At 34.3% G+C, this 21,505-nt stretch overlaps 2 protein-coding genes across 2 annotated transcripts in view; one reads left to right on the top strand and one right to left on the bottom strand.

Moving 5' to 3' along the window:
* The first annotated feature begins 2,321 nt into the window (after positions 1 to 2,321).
* On the top strand, positions 2,322 to 3,323 carry LOC148955552 (beta-1,4-galactosyltransferase 6-like). The gene has a single exon (XM_089108246.1). The coding sequence runs from the start codon at positions 2,322 to 2,324 to the stop codon at positions 3,321 to 3,323; it is 1,002 nt and encodes a 333-aa protein (XP_088964372.1).
* A 13,760-nt stretch (positions 3,324 to 17,083) lies between these two features.
* The window catches only part of LOC148955550 (uncharacterized), a 174,289-nt gene continuing 169,867 nt past the window's right edge, over positions 17,084 to 21,505 (bottom strand). The window contains exon 4 of the mRNA XM_089107610.1: positions 17,084 to 19,783. Coding sequence (XP_088963736.1) covers positions 19,766 to 19,783 — 18 coding nt within the window. The 3' untranslated portion in view covers positions 17,084 to 19,765. The remainder of the gene's footprint in view (positions 19,784 to 21,505) is intronic.

The raw sequence follows: 21,505 nt of genomic DNA, 5'->3' as shown, positions 1-21,505 counted from the left end.
TTTTGCTGCCTTGTGAGGTACTGCTCACTCCGTGACAAAGATTTTAACTTTAGTTTTATGGGGTTGAAGGGGCAAAAAACGGTACATAGGTTAAGCTAGGTTACGTATTTAATATACGCTATGTTTTACCCCCCCCTAATGTGGAAATAAATAGCCCAAATTTTGTTGTTAAATATTACATTTTCATCCTTTTTTGTTTTATTTCATTAGCATTAACGAAACTTCACTTATCGCGTGTTTACCGGATTCTTAATAAGTACCGTTTGCTGAAATCAAGGTATAACATATAAGGGTTTTTGTTACTTTTAAAATGGATTTTTTTCCATTTTTTTCTTTCTCTTTTTAATGTCTCAGTCAAATTATCGCCAATGTCTCAGTCAAATATTAATTTGTTTCAGTCAAAATTATCGTTCTTCTAGTGTGAAAATACATTTTTTGTTTTGTAATATATTTTGTTACTTTAAAATGTAATGGCTTAAATATTCTCGTTAGATTGAATACCGTCCTCCTTTTTATGACCAATGGTTCGATGTCATTATCTCTGAAACAATAATAACCGAAAGACAAGATATTTTCATTGATTGAGGGGGACATCGAATACAGCATTCTCTGAGGTAGTAAATTGACTGGTATAAATTTTTATTGAGAACTCTTTGGAGGCGTCTTTTTACTTTTTATGCAATAAAGTGGACCTTCTCAAGCAAATTACTTTTCGCCGACCAATCCAATCTTGGTAAAAAAAAAAAAAATCTCTATTTATACATTAGTTCTCAATATTCAAGTTTGGCTTAACTTAGGACACGATAGACGAGTCGCCCTCTGTTAAATGTACATTAAGACATACACCTTTACAAGGTCTATCTCTTTTTAAGTGTTTCATTTTAAACACTAGCGGCTAATCATTTTTTGCGTGGATGTTGTGAGGCGCATGAGTTAGTGCGTTCGAGCATGTCTCATCCGATCTAACACTCACTTAATAATCTGTAAAAGATAACGACAAATACTTATCTGGCAATTTGTTAAATGAGCCGCTATGATTAACTACACAAATAACAATATTAATACGAATACTCCCTTGTAAACATAGCTTACTTACAAATCCTTAAGGTGTGTCACATTTCACAAGTAATGTCTCTTCTTAACCTCTATACATGATTGCATAAGTTTTTTTTCTATTTTTGAAAAATTCAATTTTTTTCTGCGCATACCGTCACTCATTCTGCATTTTTCTGGGTTAGCAGGTGTAACTTAACCGACAACTAATCCTTACTGTTTCAAGCAGTATTCCTCCTAACCTCTGACGCCATTTAGTCTTGTGAAACGCAAAGGATACTTCATTGGGCTTGCCGGATAAGTATATTGGTTATTACAACAACAAGTTACAACAAGATTTTTTCCAGTTTTTGCCCCTCTCCTAAGGAAATTTCTGGCCGTTGGTCCATCTAAAGAGAGAAAAATAAAAATTGAAATGCCATCCCAGTTATAAGCATTTATTTTTTTACAAGGTTGTATCGAATATAATAAAGTAAGGGATTCAACTTTAAACCACTTAACTTCGGGAGGACACATCTCGAAATGTTTCTGAATTTGGTCCGACTGGATACTGGATCCTCCTTGCTATATTATCTCCCCTGGATAAATTCAAAATCATAAACGTAAATTATACAGGTTCTAAAAGATTGAAATGCCATCCCAAAAATAAAAATTGAAATGCCATCCCAGTTATAAGCATTTATTTTTTTACAAGGTTGTATCGAATATAATAAAGTAAGGGATTCAACTTTAACCACTCCCCCATGGGGGGGGAGAGTTTTAATCTCCCCCCAGGGGCGAATCTCCAGCATTTTATTGGGGGGGGGGGGGGGCCCGAGGGGTCCATATCCGGGTAGTCAAAGGGCATGTGATATATAATGTTTTTCTCCACATTATTAGGGGGGCATCTGCCCCCCCCCGAAACGACGCCCCTGCCCTCCCCCCCCCCCCGAAATGTTCGTCAGACTCGAAACATAAAAAATGAATATAAACCAATTTTGATGCATTTTTTAAAGTTTCTTGTAACCTCCCCCCCCCCAACCCAGAAAAATCTTTTTTCACTCTCCCCCCCCCGAAAAAAAATCCTGGATACATCCCTGTCCAGGTTATTTTTATTTTCAGCTAATTCACTGTAAGCAACAATTTCACTTTTAAGCCAAATAATTATGGGTAGTGTACCATATAAAAAAAGCAAAGCAGTCTGCTACCGTTAGTTTTTTTTTTTTTTGCTTTTTTTTGGATGCAGACGTTCAATTTAGTCTATTCTGTACTGGTGACAAACACACGTAATGGAAGCTTGCTATTTAAATAGCATATTTGCAAAAACATTGGGTAAAAAGCGAGTAATTGCATACATGTTTGCTTTGATATCAGTAGTGACTTTTGTGAAATTCACTTTTTTAACAGAAATCACAAGTGACAAATATTCAATTAGTAAAAATAATTACACAGGTGCTAGACGTTGTATAACTAGGAATGTATCTGAAGGAATAGAGGTCAATACGAAAGCTGTAGCGGTGGGAGAGGTAGCACAATACCTCAAAGACAAACCACATCGCGGTGGCTGGGCTCCAATTGATTGTAAACGTGAAATAAAAGTTGCTATAATTGTTCCTTATAGAAATAGACCTGAAAATTTGTCTATATTTTTGCGTCATATGCACAATTTTCTACAGAAGCAAAAAAGAAATTATCAAATGTTTATTATTGAACAGAGTGATGATCTGCTGTTCAATCGCGGTTCTTTATTGAACATCGGATACAAAGAGATACAGAAATTTGATAATTTTACGTGTTTGATATTTCATGATGTTGATATGTTGCCCGAACATACTTCAGTTGGATATGATTGCATCAAGTCAGGAATCGTTCATTTGTCTAGTCGCCTGTCTGTGACTAATTATACAGTTCCTTATAAAAGGTATATTGGCGGAGTTCTTTCAATGTCTCCCCGAACATTCCAAAAACTGAATGGCTATGCAAACACTTTTTGGGGATGGGGTGGTGAAGATGATGATTTTGTGAACCGTATAGAACATAATGGCGTCAAATTGTACAGACTGACTGAATTGATGAGTCGATATCATTGTCTAAGTCATGGCAACAGTGAGCAGGTATATAATAAAAACAGATTCAAAATCCTAGAGTCATCTTCGAGCAGGTACAACTTGGATGGTTTGAATGATTTAGTTTACGATACAGTTGAAGCTAGTGAAGGGATATTATTTGTTAAAATTAGTGTTAGCTTGTTAAAACTTAGAAGTTTAATACACAAGGAATTTGACATTTAAAAAATTTGTGTTTTACTGTAACTGAAACGCTAAACAGGTTTGAGATCAATTCACTTGTACTTGTAGCACGGAGCATTTTTTTTTTTTCCAATGAGAGTACCCAAAAAAGATATTTTCAAAGAAAACACCATAGTTCATAAGTTTATTATTCCACATTCTTAAACAAATAAATAAATTAAACAACACTTTCGCGCTGGAGAAAAACTGTGAAAGTTGGCGGTCACGCGGAAGTCTGCGTAACAACTTACCAATAAATTAACTTACCAATTAACAACTTACCAATGAACTGTAACCTATATTTAGAGAAAAAATAGATATATCAATAAATAATTGAATTAGAAATAATAAAAGATAAATAAAAATATAAAAGAAAAATAATAATAACAAATCCAGTCTCGATCACTCTTCAATACTCAACTTCCCCTCCCCACCCTACCTTCCCAACGCCACCTTAGCCCTGTCCACCCTTTCCTTCCCAGCCCACTATTACCTCTCCAGCTCCTCTTCCCCCGTACCCACCCTGCGAGCCATAATAAAATTCAACAGCCATATGAAAATACTTTTCAAAATCCGAGGGGTGGGGGTCCAGGGGGGACAATGGCCACCCCTTGTAATGAGCACACAATATATCAATGTTCAATAAAACTTCTGTTATTTATATAAGTCTTATTCACAATCATAAAACTAAATTTAGATGATCTTATAGATTTAGCGCAAAGAACCTTTTACTTAGTTCTATTTTTCAGAAACCAATTAAAAATAACAGCTAAATTTTGATAATTATAATCAAGGGTGTTGATAAATAAATGTTCATGGCGAGGAGGACGCTTTAGCTTACTTTTGTGAAGTTTTTACTTGCGTTTATACAGATTTGTAGAGCATAAGAAGGGGAAAAAAAATATTAACAGTCGTAATAATTATAAAAAAAATCCCCTTCCCCAAAACCAGCCAATCCAGATTAATCAGGCATTTTGATCGGTGTTGGTGGGGATGAATTATTTCGAATTTAAAATTATTCAAACCAAAAATGGATATTCACCAGTGTCTAACTGTTCCTTGTACATGAAGCCATTACTTTAAATGGAGGGTTGGGTGGTTATTTGCATAATTCAGGGCCCGGGTTCTAGTACACTCGTATAGTCCAGTTTATTTCACCCTTTGGGCCACTTTGTTTACAAATTTACTGTTTCCATCAAAATACTATTTCTAAATTTTGATCTAATGCCTTGTAGGACTTTTGGAAGCCCATCGTCCAAAATGCTTCGATCGTCTTTTTTATATGACGAGGCTAGGGGGAAAATGACGAATGGGTGACACATCTCTCCTTATTAAGTCAACGCTAATAAGTTGAATCAAACAGTTCGTGGTAACGAACTGTAAGTAAGCAGCGACCCGGCTCAATGGTAACCGAAACTCTAGAAAACGGGTTTTTGATACCAATAGATACACCAAAAGAATCGGATTTCAGTGCTGATTTCAAATATATAACTTTCATCAAGTTTAGTGCTACCCATCAAAAGTTACGCGCCTGAGAAAATTTGGCTGATTTTCAAAAAAAGGGGGAAAGACCCCCTAAAAGTAATAGAACCTTCATGAAAATCACACCATCATATTCAGCGTATCATAGAACCCTACTGTAGAGGTTTCAAGCTCCTATCTACAAAAATGTGGAATTTTACTTTTTTTGCCAGAAGAAAGATCACGGATGCGTGTTTTTTTGTTTTTTTTTTCCAGGGGGGATAGTAAAAACCCAGTGGGCCTTGAATATCGTTGGGGGGCTCCTTTGAACGGAAATGAAAAGTTATAGTGCCCTTTTTAATTGACCAAAAAATGGAGGGCAACAAGGCCCCCTCCCACGCTCATTTTTTTTCCCAAAGTCACCCGATCAAAACTTTGAGATAGCCATTTTGTTCAACATGATCGAAAATATGATAAATATGTCTTTTCGGATGACTTAATCCCCCGAAGTCCCCGGGGGGAGGGCTAAAAGTTATGAACTTTACACAATGTTAACATATAGTATTGGTTATTGGGAAGTATACAGAAGTTTTTAGGAGGTTTTTTTTCTGGTAGTGGGGGGGGGGGTCGGTGGTTATGTTGGAGGATCTGTCCATGAAGGAAGTTTTCATGGGGGAAGGGAAATTGCCATGAAGGGGGCACCGGACTTGCCAGCATTATTTATTGGTTATTGGGAAATATACAGACATTTTCAGGACGGATTTTTTTCTGGCGGGTGGGGCTGGAGGAGGGGGTTACTCGGGAGAATCTTTCCGTGGAGGATGTTTCTTTGGGAGAAGGGACATTTCTATGAAGGGGGCGCCGGATTTCCAAGCATTATGTAAAAAACGATTAGAAATTAAATAAAAAAAATAAACAAGTTTTTTTCAACTGAAAATAAGAAGCAACATTAGAATTTAAAACGAACAGAATTTATAACGTATATGAGGGGGGTCTCCCCCAAGTCAATACCTCGCTCTTTACGCTACAGTTTTTTTTTAGTGCTTTCAAAAGAGCTATCTATTCTAATTAAACGGCATTTGTGATTCAGGGGTTTGTGAATTAATTTTTTTTTTTTTATTTTTAACTTAATGTGCGTGTTATTGACTAAGGGGACAACCCCCTCATATACGTAATAACATATACGTAATAAAAAAAAACAATAAAAAAACAAGCGATACGGCTCAATAGTAATCGAAACTTTTAAAAACGTGATTTTGATGTCAATAAATGTATCAAAAGAATGGGTTTATAATGCTGATTCTAAATATATAAATTTTATTAAGTTTAGTATTACTCATCAAAGGCTACGAGCCTGAGAAAATTTATCCGATTTTTTAAAGAGAGGGGAAACATCCCCTACAAGTGAAAGAATTTTAATGAAAATCACACCGTCAGATTCAGCGTATCAGAAAACCCTATTACATAGGTTTCAAGCTCATATCTGCAAAAATCTGCAACTTTGTATTTTTTGCCAGAAGAAACATATACGAGAAGTTAGTTACGTAAGTTAATTTGTAAATTACGCCATAACCAAATTTAGAGACATCCATTTAGCAAAAGAAAAGTAAAATTTTTATGCAAATTTTGTTTACTTATTCAATGACGGTGAACCAAAATAAAAGCTGCATTAACTAAAGAACGATCAGAAATTAAATAAAAAAACAAGTTTTTTAAACTGAAAGTAAGAAGCAACATTAAAACATAAAACGAACAGAAATTATTCCGTATATGAAAGGGGCTGCCCCCTCCTTAACGCCTCGCTCTTTACGCTAAAGTTTGACTCTGTCTCACGACTTCATTTTTTAAAACAATAAAAAGCTTTAGCGTAAAGAGCGAAGCGTTGAGGAGGGGACAGCCCCTTTCATATACGGAATAATTTCTGTTCGTTTTAATTTTTAATGTCGCTCCTTACTTTCAGTTTAAAAAACTTGTTTTTTTTATTTAATTTATATTTTAGAGGGGACTGGAAAAAACTTCGTGTTTTTTTCAAATCGACGTGGAAAAGTAACTGTTATTTCTTGTTTTGATTAGTAATTTACTTCGATTATTTATTATTTTGATTCCTTATTTTGAACTGTTTCCACTAGGGAATCGCATTTGACGCTGACATTATATTGTCCTGAAGGAGAGCTTATTTAAGTGAAGTAAGCAAAACTGCTGCAAAGGAGTAAATTTTGACGTTCATATTACATGCTGCATAGCTTTTCCATCCATTCTGTTGGCTTTATCATCATAATCAGTTCTTAAAAAGCTGCTTAATATCAACAGTACAATATGATTAGTGCCAATAGCTGTTAACAGGGCCATATCCAGGGGGGGTGTTTACCGGGTTCAACCTCCCCTGAAATTTTGTCCGACTCGTAAAAAAAATTAACGAAATGCATATAAACAAGGTTTGCTGCGTTTTCAAAAATTTTCTGTACCCCCCCCCCCTCTTCCCAGAACAAAAATCTTGGATACGGCGTTGGCTGTTAATCAAGGTTTTCAATCCAACTTCTACTCGTTTACAATTTTGTACTTGCTTTAAACATTCACAGATATACAACATAGTAATGGTACACAAGTATGACATGTTCTGTTTGGCTTAAGGGTAAAAATAAAAATGTTTATGAAACGTAAAGATAGCCGTCTTTTTGGTCACATTATGAAGGCAATCTTTTCATGTCTCCTTTGTTGAATAACCAAAATCCTGTATTTCACAGCTATTACTTGCCGTTTCAGAATCAAAATACATTTCCTGTTTAAAAAATAAGTTCAGAGTGATTTACTTCTCTGAAGTTACTTTCCTAAAGTAAAGACGATAATACTTTAAACCCTCAATCACATAGCTTAAAAATCCTTGCTATAACTTCAAACAGGGTGTTTATATAATTTTTGGCCCTTTCCCCTGGGGCTGTACGATCCCACCATAGGCAATTATTTTTACCTTTTAATCGTTCTGATTAAAATAGCTATCTTGAAGCCATTTAAAATGGCTATCATGAAAATAGCTTTTATTCTATGCCATATGGAGTTGAGGGTGAGATGAGGTGTTATGTTACCTTCGATTAGTTTTGACTTTTAAAATGGCACTAGAACTCGAATTTACGATTGAATAAGCGTTTCCCTAACTTTCAGCGACTATCCGTTCTATTTGATCATTCAGGGAAAAACATAATATGACAAAAGATGCTTTACCTTTTACCAAGTTAATCATACTGTTTTGACTATGATAGAAAAGTCACACTTCAATTTGGTGACCCAAAAAAAACTTAACAAAATAAGACATATCTTAAACAGGTGTCGTAGATGCCCGTTAAAACGCTCACTGCTGAGGGTTTTATCTAGCGAAGCCAGTCAAGAATTCAGTACCATTTGAAATCAATTTAAATTCCCCAAAAGTATTTTCTGGAGTTTATTTTGAAGTAACTCTCGACAAATAATAATGCTAAATTTCGTTTAATTTAGTTGATTAGATGCCTGACGATTTTGTAGACGTTGCCAGTCGGTACAACACGGCTGATAACCATTTGTGGTTCATGTTGCTATTGCACAGAAATGTGATTGCCTTTTATTGCAGAAATGTGTGATATTGGAAGCCCAAGTCACTTTTACTTCTTACTATAACAGGTCATATCGCACTTACAAATGATTCAAAGTCATGAATAAGGTTATTGGCCTCATGCAGAAACACTAAAATATATGCCCAAAAATAGGGCTTACTGAGATGCGTCTTTTTGAGGTAATTTCAATGAGTGAAACCACGCCTAGAAACTCTGGAAAGTGCGGGAAAATTTGCCTGTCAATGGCCCTCTCCCTCAAGGAATGGTGAACCTTGAAGTAATCTAGTCAAGTAACTGACAGGATTATTATAGTATTAGCAGTCTTCATTAGCATTTTTTTTTATTTTTATTAGCAAATGGGTCACAAAAAAAACATAGAAATCTCCATGTAATACTAACAAAAAAAACTGCATATAATACTAACAACTTCAAAATAGGTCCCGACGCATATTAGTGTGTTTTGGATGACCCCCAAAAAAAGGGACACTTCAACTCGCTATACACTAATACACTTCCTCGGGAGAATAAAACTCTCTGACTCCTCCTCTCCTCCCCCACCCCAACTAAAAAACTAATCAACATTCTAAAAATAATAATTTTTTTTTACAGGGAACTTCAAGGAATCCCACACTCATGCTCAATGATTCATCATGCTTCTTTTCATATACCGACAATCACCTCAATCAACACACAAACAAATTTCTCTTTTAACACTCACAAGCATATACTCACTCCAAGAGCAATCACTTAATCCATGTCTACAATACTGGTTAAGACAAATACATCGCAAAGAAGCACGAAATTCCTCAAGGGCCTTCTTATCTTTTACTTCCGCCGGAAGCCTGTTCCATATTTCAGGACCAATATACCTAACAGAAAAATTTTAGATCTGGTAGTAACTGGAACAGGCATTCTAACTAATTCAACATTTCTAGTTTCATAACTATGTTCCCTTTCATCATAAAGTTCCGAAAAACATGCAGGTAACAAATTAGAAAAGAATTTATACATAACAAATTTACATTAAATTTAACCAAATCTAAAAATGGTAAAATTTTTAATTGGTGATACCTTAATCTTACGTAATTATGGGACAAGTCATTGGTCAAAACTCTTAAAGCTTTGTTTTGTAACACACGGAGCGGATACAAATGGCTAGTGAACGTATACGACCAAACTGTAACACAGTACAGCAAATATGGATGAATAAGAAAAAAATATAACATTCTAATAACCTTTTTGGGAAAAAAAATTTTCAGCTTCCGCAGAGTTCCAGCATTTTTGGCTAATTTAGTACTTATGAATTCAATATTATCTTTAAAACTTAGGCATTCATCTACCATTACACCAGGATACCTTACAATACTTGTCCGTTTCATACTTCCATTTACTAACTCAATTTCTTCAGTCCATGGATAGTAATTTGCACTTCTGCAATATAACATGAACATTGTTTTCTTCTGATTAACAAGCAGTTTGTTCACTCCATCCATCTCTCGATTATCACCATTCCTTGTTTCATGCCATTTTTCAAATCCGCTTCTGTTTTCACAGCCATTGTAAACTGAGCATTATCAGCAAAACTTGGACGTATTGATCGCACCAGGCCATCAGTGTACCTTGGAGTTGACAATTTTTTGAGGCATCCATTTAGATCATTAATGTACACAAGAAATAATAGGGGACCCAACAGACCACTGTGGCACACCGCACTTTACTACGATCTCTTCTGAAAGGACTGTTCCCAGCCGTACTCCTTGCGTCCTTCCTTCAAGAAATAAAGCAATCAATTTCAGACTTTGAAAACGAATTCCAGCATTTTCAAGCCTAGCCACAGTCAAAAGCCTTCATAATATCTAGAAAAATTGAACCCACCTTTAAACCTGAATCGAGGCAATCGTTAACAAATGTTGTCAAAAATAATAAGGCATGCTCTGTAAACATATTTTCTCTAAAACCAAATTGACTAGAGTGAAAAAAAAAACATATTTTTTTCAAAATAATCCATCAGTGTCTATAAATCAATTTCTCAAAAATACGAGAAATCACTGGAAGTAGAGATATTGGACAGTAGTTGTCCATATCTTCCTTATCACCTTTATACAGAGGAATATCAAAAGCACTTTTCAAGCAATTAGGGTACACTCCAAATTCAAAACATTGCTTAAAAAGGTACAATAGATGACTATCTATTATTGGGTAAATTTTTTGAACTACTTGAAAGGTTATAAAGTCCATTCCAGCTGCCGATTTTTTCATACTTTTTAAAATATCCTCAAGTTCACGCGATCTCACTGGTTGAGCATAAATGGTTGTATCACTTGCTTCAGGAAGAAAATTCTGGTATGTACCATCATTATTTATGCATTCCACAGATGTCGATATTTTTAGCCCTACTTCTGAAAAGTGGGTACACAAGTTATTGGCTACACCACTATCCGACTCCCACGGCAAATTACTATGAGTTGTTGGTTCACTATTTGGGCTTATTACCGACTTAATCAGTTGCCAAGTTTTAGCTGGGGTTCCTTCATAATCTTTAAATTTCTGTGCATAGTAATCCATTTTTGCTTTTCTTAAAAGACTTTTTAACTTCTTTCTTTTGTTCTTAACTTCGTTCTTTATCAGAAGCTGAACCTTGAGTTGCGCACGTTTTATACATCGCTTGCCTTTTTTCCATTGAGGCTAGTAATCCTTTTGTAATCCAAAGTTTAATTGGCAACTTATATCTTTGCTTTGTCTCTTTAAACTCCAAACACTCTTGAAATAGTAATTTTATTTTTTCATACCATTTACCACATTTCGTATCAATACCTGTAGTATCTTGGAGAAACTCAAAATCTGCCCTTCTAAGCTTCCGCTTAAACTTCAAAAGCACATTTCCATCCACATAAGGCATCTTTGGCACACTTTTATTCTTGGGTTTTGGACCAAATATTCCAGGTACAGATATTGCAACCCCAAAATGGTCAGATACACTATTAATAACTATTGTAGGGCATAAATAATTAATATTTACAAAAATAATATCAATTATAGACTCTGAAGTTTTTGTCACTCGTGTGCATATATTAATTGCAGGATAAAACGCAAAACTTAACATTGTGTTAACAAAATGTCTTACCTTACTATTTCTATCAACCAAGGTTCTTATATATAATAAGAACCTTGTGATAGCGTAGTGCAGTGGTTCCCAACCGATTTTGTGCCATTCCCCATCGGGGAATTTCTACAATCTTGATGTTCCCTCGTAATGTTTAAATTTTGTTACCCTAAATATAACGCGTATTTACCCGAAGGAAGTTTAAAAGGCCATTAACTTAGTATCTTTTTTCGAGTTGTCCTCTAGGTGTATTTTGTGCGAATGATTTTTTTCTGTATGCAACATCTTTCATACAATGCATGGCGTCGTTACAAAACGATCATGTCTCTATTTTGCTCTTTAAATGTATGTGAATGTGACGTCATTTACAAGGACAATGTTTTTGTTTTAATTCTGGCTCTTGAGTATTGTCAGTTGAAGGATGTACGTCCTGCCCTTGATCGCAAAAATATTCCCACGCCCCAACTGTGGGGCGTGGGCCCCACGTTGGGAATCACGGGCGTAGTGTATAATGTCCAGCCTGGAAACTTTGGGGACTCTGGTTCAAACCCGTCTAAAAAAAAACTTGGCATTGCCCAGTGGTAAACTCGGACAGCTTTGTGCTGCGATAAGTTGTTAATAGTAGTATTAGTAGCATAATAATTGGAAGACCTTAATTGACCTTATTAATTGGAATAGGAATTGGAAGGCCTACAAAATCTACAGAAGTTTGTTAGAGTAAAGACAAAAGCAGATATACAAAGGCTTTATTTGGCCTGAGCATGAAATAACAAATTGCGACAACAAATAGTAGCAGTTAAAACTCGCAATCTGAAAAGAAGTTAGTACAAGATTTATCCCTTTGTAGGGAACTCACATAAGTCACAATAAGCACTAAAAAATCGACATATAAAGACGAAGGTACAAAATATATGTTATAAATACAATTTTCACCCAATTCAGTGCAAATCACTCACAGTCCTTAGAAACGCCTATCTACTCATAAGGCTGTCTTGTATGATATTTTGCTGGGGTTACCCCAATATTTGACGATTTGCCAAAGAGGGAAAACATAAAATACAATCAAAAGAATGCTGCACTCTTGAAACTTTTGGATTCAAACTTCAAATACGTTTATCCATAGAAACTTCGAAAATTGTAAAAAACAAACAAATGCGAAGTCAAAAAGGGAGCAACAGATAGAAAGAAAAGAAAGTGGGGAGTAAATGTATATTTTGGTCATTCTAAGTTGTGCGAGCCCCAAGCAGAAAAAAAACTTACGAAATCTATGGTGTACTAGAAATTAAACTATATTTTAGAAATTAAACATTATTTAATAGAATAAATTCATGAAAAAGAACATGAATTTATATTACCGACTATTCAACATTGAAGAGAGTGTTTTATTTAATCCCATGTGAAACATTTTATACTTTCCATATATTTATATAATTTTCATCCTTAAGCAATGTTATTGCAGTCATTCAAAATACTTAATTGTATTCAGAAATAAATTAGGGAGTTAAAAAAAGGTACACCAAATGATTAGAAAAAGAAGAAGGAACTTTTCATTTTTTTAGAGATGGTTAAAATTCGTCATTTTGAGTCTAATCACGTCTAATTGTACTAAAAGTAAATATGTATCGATTGCACAATAGCCAGTTAAGTTTCTTTATTGAAAGTTTGGAAACATTCAAAGCAGCTTTTCAAAGATGGTTCTGGGCTCTCAGATTCCCCGCATTAAGCACCAATGATCAGACGCATAACTGGCCTCAAATACAGAAAAAAAAACCAGAGAGGATTGTGGAAACCAAAAGGAAATATGTCCGTAATCGTTCATCGCTGCTATGAGAAATTTTCTATTCGGTGGGCAATACTTTCTAATTTTATCTCAATTATCATTTTGTAATAAAATGATCTTACTAAAAATCTTATAAAGGACAACAAAAACAAAAAAAGCAAATTTTACGTAATTTTTACACGATTTTGACACAAAGCCACGGTTCACTACTCTTAAGGGTTAATGGGATCCTCAAAAGGGCTACTTTTCCGGTTAGTGCTAACCTCACCGAATTTAATTTGCAGTCCTGACACCTAGGAGTACCAACACTGACCACGTGTCCTCCAATATAAACGGTAGTATTAATTTGTAAGAAAGCTGGCTAGCCAGTCAAAAACAGTGCTTTTTTTATTTTTTCTACCCTGCTTTCTCCGAGATTATAGTGCGTAAGTTATTTGGCAAATAGCTACACCAAAAACACGTAGATGAGAACTCGTAATGATCGAGCAAATCCCTAATACACCAGAGCAGTTGCCGATTTTGTTTTCTACGCTTATTCAACAGTCGTCAATTTAGCCCAAAATTTGACCGAAAATTCAAAATGATAAGGCTGAATTAAAAATTATAACGATCTTCGATCACATTTTTAGAAGAAATAGCATTTCAATCTGTCATTGAAATGTTCCTACCTCAACAGCGTACAAATCACGATTTCGGATATACTCATCTTCTTCCTTTTAAGTTAAGTCCCCTTTGTCACATGAAAGAAATTTAAAATGGCTAATTGTCCGCGTAGAGAAAACTACGCAAAAAAAAAAAAAACGACCGGATAATTTGGTTTTCATGGGGTTTGTTTTTCACGTTCTGCCGTTTGATGAGCTCTCATCAAGTAGTGACGAAAAGTCACAAAAAATTTCCATTTGGCATGAACGGTGACCATACTCGAAATTTTCTTTTGAGCTTTTAGTAGAACCATTTCTATCAATATCATTGCATGTCAAGTTAGTTTTGTCTTAATTTATTAAAGCTATACATTTCATTTCAAAAAAGATCATTTAGCTAAAAAAAAAGATTTACACAATGTGAATACATAAAAGTATTATTCACAAAGTAGCAAGCTCTTTTTCCTATCAGACTTCTTGCATGAACAATATACTTGTAGAACACATAAAAAAAGAAAGAGAAAGAGTAACCCCTTATGGGGACCCTACTGAAACGAAAAAAGAAAGTGACACCTCTAATGTAAAGTAATACGTAGTTTTCATTACAGCTCAAGTAAAATATTATTAACAAAAGAGGAATTTTAAGAAAAAAAAAGAACAAACCGCAATTATTTTCTACAAGTCCGAAGACATGGCCAAGGGACCTTACATAAAGTGTTGGATTTCCCAGGGGGAAGGGGAGAATATTTTGAAGATTCCGACTGAACTACACCAAATCGTTTGAAAAATACTAATAGATTTATTTCTTCTAGGGGACAACTACCTCGTCACAGACAGTCACAAAAAATTTCCATTTGGCATGAACGGTGACCATACTCTTTCTTCTAGGGGACAACTACCTCGTCTCAAATACATGAAGTGCTTAAAATACAATGTCAGTAGCAGCATGTTTACAGAACTTCAAACAAAAAAGACAAAAATATAAACAAATAAAAAATTGAAAAAAAAACAATCAAACTTCAATATCTCAAAACAATCACCCATCAGAAGAAAATAGATGTTATAGCAAACATGGCCGTCGAAAATAAAAACACACCAAGTCCGTTTGAACAATTTTCTGTTAGATGCAGTTTCCCAGGCTATTCCCCTGATACACTGATTGAGTATGACGAAAAAATTCTGAAAATCACTTTCAAAAAGCGATTATAAAAAAAAAACAAAAAAAAACAGCTACTTGCCAATTTTTTTACGGCCAAAACTACTTAACAAGTCTGAAAATCTTTTCTTTTTTCTTTTAAATAATTACTTCTTGCCAATTTTTCGACTCCCTGTCATCTTTGAAATTAATACTCAAACTACTAAAACCATTAATTTCGGACTTTCTATGTCTTTATTTTTGACAGCCAATCAACACTGGAAAATCATCCCTTATAAACACAGTAAATTCGAAAGCATTCTTATACTTCATTCAGAAAATACAATTTTAACAGTCAAACACTAGAAACACAGTTAAAACATAAATCTATAAATTCAAGACTACAGGGCTGTTCCAACCCAGTACCTCAAAAATTTCTGTTACCATAGTTGGTAACTTTGTGAATTGCTAGGCTGATGAAATGCATATGGTAGCTTTTAACTCAACAAATTTAGATTCAACTTATCAGACTAGAAGCAAAAACAAGTGTACATCCTTCAATATTATATATTGAAAGCTAACTCGTATTTGCTTTTCAATTTCAGTTCTTTTCAGTTGCAATCAGTAGTTACTATCACTTACCATGGTAAGCACTAGATGACTACGGTATGATGTAATTAAAATAGTATGAGGTTAAACCAAATGCTTTCAAATTTTGACAGTCAAAATCATTATAGTAAATCTTGGTAACTTATGGCAAAAATAGAACAACGATGGAACAGCCCCAAGAACAAGTCTTAGAAAATAAACTTTCCTAATATATCGGTCAAACTTGAACAAAATTTAAAGCATAGTGCACTCAAATGTAAAGGAAATTCTTTGACTAATCTGTGGGTAATGGGGTTTATTTCAGTATACAGTTAAGGTGCAATTAAAGCTACTATACAGAGCCATATCCAGAATAGAGCCGGTAGGGGAAAGGCGCACAAATTAGAAGAATGCATTCAGTTGCTTAACCTTGGCTACACCTTTGAATGGGGAAAGCATTGCTTACACAGTAGAAAAATGGTGAAATAAATTGGTCATAAAAAATTATTTAGTACAGAAAACATAGTTTAAAACTCCAAATATAAATTTAGCTTTCAATTTTGAAATTTTTGAAAGCTATTAAATATTTTATATAATATATTTCTATCAAATATTTTGAAAGAGCCATTCACTCGTTAAATTGATTACACCCACCGAAAATCGAGAATACTTACATTCTGAAAAAAGGAAGATAAAAAATTTCTCCTTTCCCCCTGGGAATCAAGACACTCAGAAAAAATGCAATTAAATAGGAAAATATAGGATGATTCCATTTAATTCATTACAGAAACAAAGCTTCTGGTATGACTGCACTCTCTGGAATTTTTTTTGGTGGCGCTCACGGGGACAGGGCCGTATGTTTTTTTTACTTTTGTACGAGTCAGAAAAAATTTCGAAAGGGGGGTCATGACGGAGTACCCCCCCCCCCCCGGTATACGGCAATGTAGAATGGTTAGGAAATTCGTCATTTACTTATTTGTTATACCAAAGCCTACATTAGCGATTTCGAATTCAAATCTCCATGACAGGAAATTGTCTTTCGGAATGTATTTAGGTAATAACTTAATTAATTCTTATTTTCCATCAAAACAAGTCTGAATAACATTTAAAACATCGAGACAAATCTAGATGGCACTAGAGTTCGAACAAGTCAAAAAGAGGCGAGTATTTCAAACATTTAGATACTTAGCATATTTTTTGTTTCAATATGTCATCGAAGCTTGATATCAAAATCATATCATTGACCTTGATATTTAGCTTAAAATGTCCACATGTAAACCTAGAATGACATCTACTATATAGATTAAATTGTTGAAAACAATCAGTGACGTAAATAAGAACTGCCCATAGATGCTTCAATAAGCATGTTCTTTGTGTCGAATGTCCGCACAATTTTCTTCTTTTTTTTTACAATATGTGGATATTTTCCCAGATTCTTTGTATAATTTACTTTTTTTGGGGGGGAGGGGGGGGATTGCAATGCATATCTGAAATTCTAGATCCCCCTACCGAACAAAATCCTAGTGTACGTGTCATTGAAGGTCAAACAATAATAATTTAGACTTCAAGCAATGTCAAGACACTCTAGGGGCAATTAATGACACCTAGGCTGTATCTCTGACATCCATGCTTTATACCTACAGTCAATGGGCTTATAAAAATCCGTTATTCAATGATCAGATTGTTTTTATGATTTTTGGGTACCAATCAGCGGCACCAATTCACAAAAATGTAGGTGGAAAAGAATAATTTTTCAAAGGCTGGGGGAGGACATTTTTTTTATGTACATATAAGGTATTTTTTAAAATCTACCCCCACCGCCAATTGGCACCCATGGTGTCAATACCTTTATTTCATTATTATTATACGTAAGCGTTTACTAAATCGTAAGAGCGATTTATTGATTCGGCTTATGAATGGCTCTAATGTAAGAAACTAAACTACTTTTCTCACATTTTAATGGTTCTAAGAATAATCATTAATTCCAGAAATGAACTGCGATTAAAAAATGTATAATTGAAAAAAAAAGAATTCAAAGAAAACTATGACTCTGCTTCTAACATTTTCAAAAATTGTTGATGCTTATTTTTGTATAGATTAAACAAGAATTATTATAGAAATTAGTCTAAAATTAGATTGAATGTTTATCGATACTTATTTTGGCCCCTTGGTACTTACTAGAGTTAAAATTAAAGGGAGTTTAAGCAATTTTTGTAAAAGTCATTACATCACAAAGTAATAATGAGAGCAAAAAAAAAAAAAAAAAAAAAAAAAAAACACCGTCTACGTTTAAAAATCAATTTAACTAATAATAGGTGATCCTAGCTATTGTCAACAAAGGTACTTATGCAAATATCGGTGAAATACTGGCACGCATAAGAATCGGTACCGTCTAATAACGACGAAACGGCTAGCCGATAACTACTGCGTTACATGTACATAAACAGAAAAGTCGTTGAATCAGAAACATTAGCTAACGCTGTTGAACCATGTTTCAATCCCAACCCAACTTTAATATTTCCTTACTGAGAAGAAAATATTATTTTAATTCCAAGCTGGTGGGAAGGATCAAAAACCAAGGAAGAAACAACAGAACTACAGCTACATAACTAACAAACAAATAAAAATTCCAGCGAGTCCCAGATGTTTCAACTAAACTTTCTGTTTATCACCGACAAGTTAACGTGACAGGCTAAGATACAATTATTAGTTATGAAGGTAAACGTCAGGTAACATAATTTCAGGTACAAGTTAGGGTAAAAGAATGAGATCTTGCGTAGACGTATTCCACTTCAAAAATTCCGCCACAGATCATCCAAACTAAGAGGATTGTTAACTCCAATGATTTTGTGGCAAGAAGAGCACCACTTGTGACACTGAGCGTTACCAGGCGTAATAACTTATTTGACAGAGGTCATCCGAAACTAATTATTTTAAAATCAGTTGTTTTTGAGAACTCAACAAATTGCTAATATTTGAATTTTTATGGATGAGAAGCGCTGTCAATTTTAATTAAATATTTTTTCTTATTTGTTTTGATGGTTGAACGCGACAACGCTGACAAAAATGCAATACTGCCTTTAAAATTCACAATTTTGAAACAACCAAAATATACTTTTTTTAATCAATCTAAATATTTGTTATTTTTTAATCACCTAAATATGTGTTCTGCGTGATAGATTAGCGAAATCTTTGGAAATTGAAAGAGGTAGCTTTTTGAGAGATCACAAGATGGTATCCAAAATTCCATATTAAGTAGGTAAGTGGAAGCCATTGATCCTGTTAGACTGAATGATCTGTGTGTTTCACCCTTAACTAAATATGTACTTAGCATTGCTTTCCCATTTTTAGCGGTTCGGAGTTAAGGACAAGGTAAGCTAATTGAACGATAAAAAGGTAAGTTTAGCATTAGATTAGGGTAATCTATGAAGATTTACATCCAAATGGAATGGCGCTGGGGTATGACGAAAGGGCATACATGGAAAAAGAATTTTGGAATTCTTTTTCGTCTTTTCCACCTTATCCGAACCCCTTTTCAGTAGTTTTGGAGGGCATAACCCCCTTTTTAGCAGGATCTAATGACCCAAATATATGTCTATACGAATTACATTTTCTAGTAAAGTACACAAGGATAATAAACTCTCTTTGGTTAGAAAAAACATGAAAAAACGAATAAAGCAATTTTTAAATTTCTCGAGCTTAAGTAAAAAGCATACTTTTTCAGACTTATTCACTCTCAGCAATTAGATCCGTATACAAGTTCATGAAAGCCCCACTGCTCAATTTGTAGTGAGTTTAATACACACTGTCTTCTTTCTTTTCTGAATTTAAGACACACTTATTCTTAAAGCTGAATACAGTCACTCATCACAACCATAAACTATATACACTAAAGCCATCTGCTGAGCAGGGAAATGGTGGTCGCAGATAGGCTAAAGGCAGCATGAACATAAAAAATGGCACAAAGCCAATAAGCAAAGCGCTTTTTTTGCGCTCAAAGCGCACACTGAAACGAAAAAATTGTAGAACTACTTTTTTCACATAATGGAAAAGAAGTAACTGCGTTCAATTTGAGCAAATTTCGCTCCCTATGTTTTCTCTCTAGTCGTATCACAGAGCCTTTTCGCCTTCATTCCAGCTGCCCCACCGCGCCTTAGTGCTTTCGGTATATCTGAAAAGAGAAACACTTATTCATCACGCCATATAAACTTCTCTTTTTTTTAAGTTAAAGAGTGTTGAATCTAAATCAGAAAAAAACCCTTTCTTATCTAATTTTTCAGTAATCTGATAAATCGAGGCATTTTGGACTGAAGTTTCTTTTACTTGTTTAGAAAATTGTCCTAATTCAACTTTTGATTCTAATTTCAAAAATGCAATGCGTTCTTCTTTTTTTTTTTTTTGGTATCCGTCATTTTCGGGTTGAAGGTTGATTTTTGAGTTTTTCAGCAATTGATAAAGTGAGGCATTTTAGACTGAAAATGTTTTTTCTTGATCAAGAAATTATCGTAATTCAATTTTTGATACTACTTTCAAAAATACAACGCGTTCTTCTTTCTTTTTTCCTGATACCTGTCATTTTGGCGTTAAAGGTCAATCTAAGAGATCACTGATGTTTCAGAAAAAGAAAATAATTTCAGCAAGGGGTCTAAAGTAGATAAAAGTTAAATAAAATACATATTTTCGTTATTTACTTGTGCTTTCTTGATAATACAGGACTGGAACCCCATTTTTTACTTTAAATTTTCCTTTTTTACAGAAAAAATAAAATCCATTTCGCAATAACATATTTTCAAAAAGTAAATGTTTTCCTGTTCCCATGCAATTTTCAAGAATCTATAATGTTCACACAAAATCCCTCTGAAATTCCAAGGGTTCAGAAAAGTTTAAGATGAAACTCTATTCCAATATGGCTCCCATCAAAACTTTGCTTTAATTTCAGTTACAAAGTCGTCAAAATGAAACGGTCCCAGAAACAAAGTTTGATTTCAACAGGACTTTCTAAAACTTGACGAAAGGCAGCTTTGTGCTCCCCCCCCTATAAAGTCTCTCCAAGAGCGGCTTAATTTTCATCCTACAATTCATGGTTAATAATAATCAAAACCGCTTTCTATAATAAACAAGTTCTCAACAAAGTAAGATCTTAATAATGTTTAACTATTTCCTTTAAAGTGTATGCCAAAGACAGTGGAAAATGAAATCTGATTGTCTGGAATGATGAAGGTGACACTTTCAGGACCATTTATATCTTAAAAAATAGGATAAATCGTAAATTCAACTTTTAAAGAAAATACCGTGCGCCAAGTTTAAAAAAAGGAAACATGTTTGAAAAATCAGCGATTTTTCATTGCATGGCATAAAACAGCTAAAGAAGGTGTAATTCTTCGTTGAATGTGAAGTTATTTTTTGGAATCAAGATTGTTACTGTTTGAACTGTTACTATTGAAAAGTATTACAGAATTTAACTAATTAGTTCTGCTTATTTATTTCAAGATTCAACGTGGCAACACTGACAATATATTGTAATGCCCTAAAAACCAAAAATCAGAAAATTGTAGTTTTCAGGTATAAATAGACCTAAGATGGGTCCACCGGTCAAAAAATTGTTATTTTAATGTCCTTGATACTTTAGAGTTACCTGTATTTTATTAGAAAATCTGGCTATTTCAATGTTTTATAAGATGAACTTTTAACCCTTTCGCCCCGGAGCCCGTCAAATGATGGGTGACTAATTTTTGCTCTTCAGATGCTATCTAGTGTGAAAAGTAGTAACTAAAACCATGCTCTTTGTATTCTTGAGACATCTACCAATCTATTGATATATCACATGTTTTGTTTGGAATGCTGGAGTGGACGGAAATTTAATTAGAAAAAAAGTGGGAAAAAGTCTGTTAGA

The sequence above is a fragment of the Artemia sp. Qi Xiang Cuo genome, chromosome 2, assembly GCF_049724085.1.
Source record: "Artemia sp. Qi Xiang Cuo chromosome 2, ASM4972408v1, whole genome shotgun sequence".
Classification (NCBI taxonomy): Eukaryota; Metazoa; Arthropoda; class Branchiopoda; order Anostraca; family Artemiidae; genus Artemia; species Artemia sp. Qi Xiang Cuo.
Note: the sequence above shows the minus strand (reverse complement) of the source record. Positions and strands in the feature narration are given on the sequence as shown.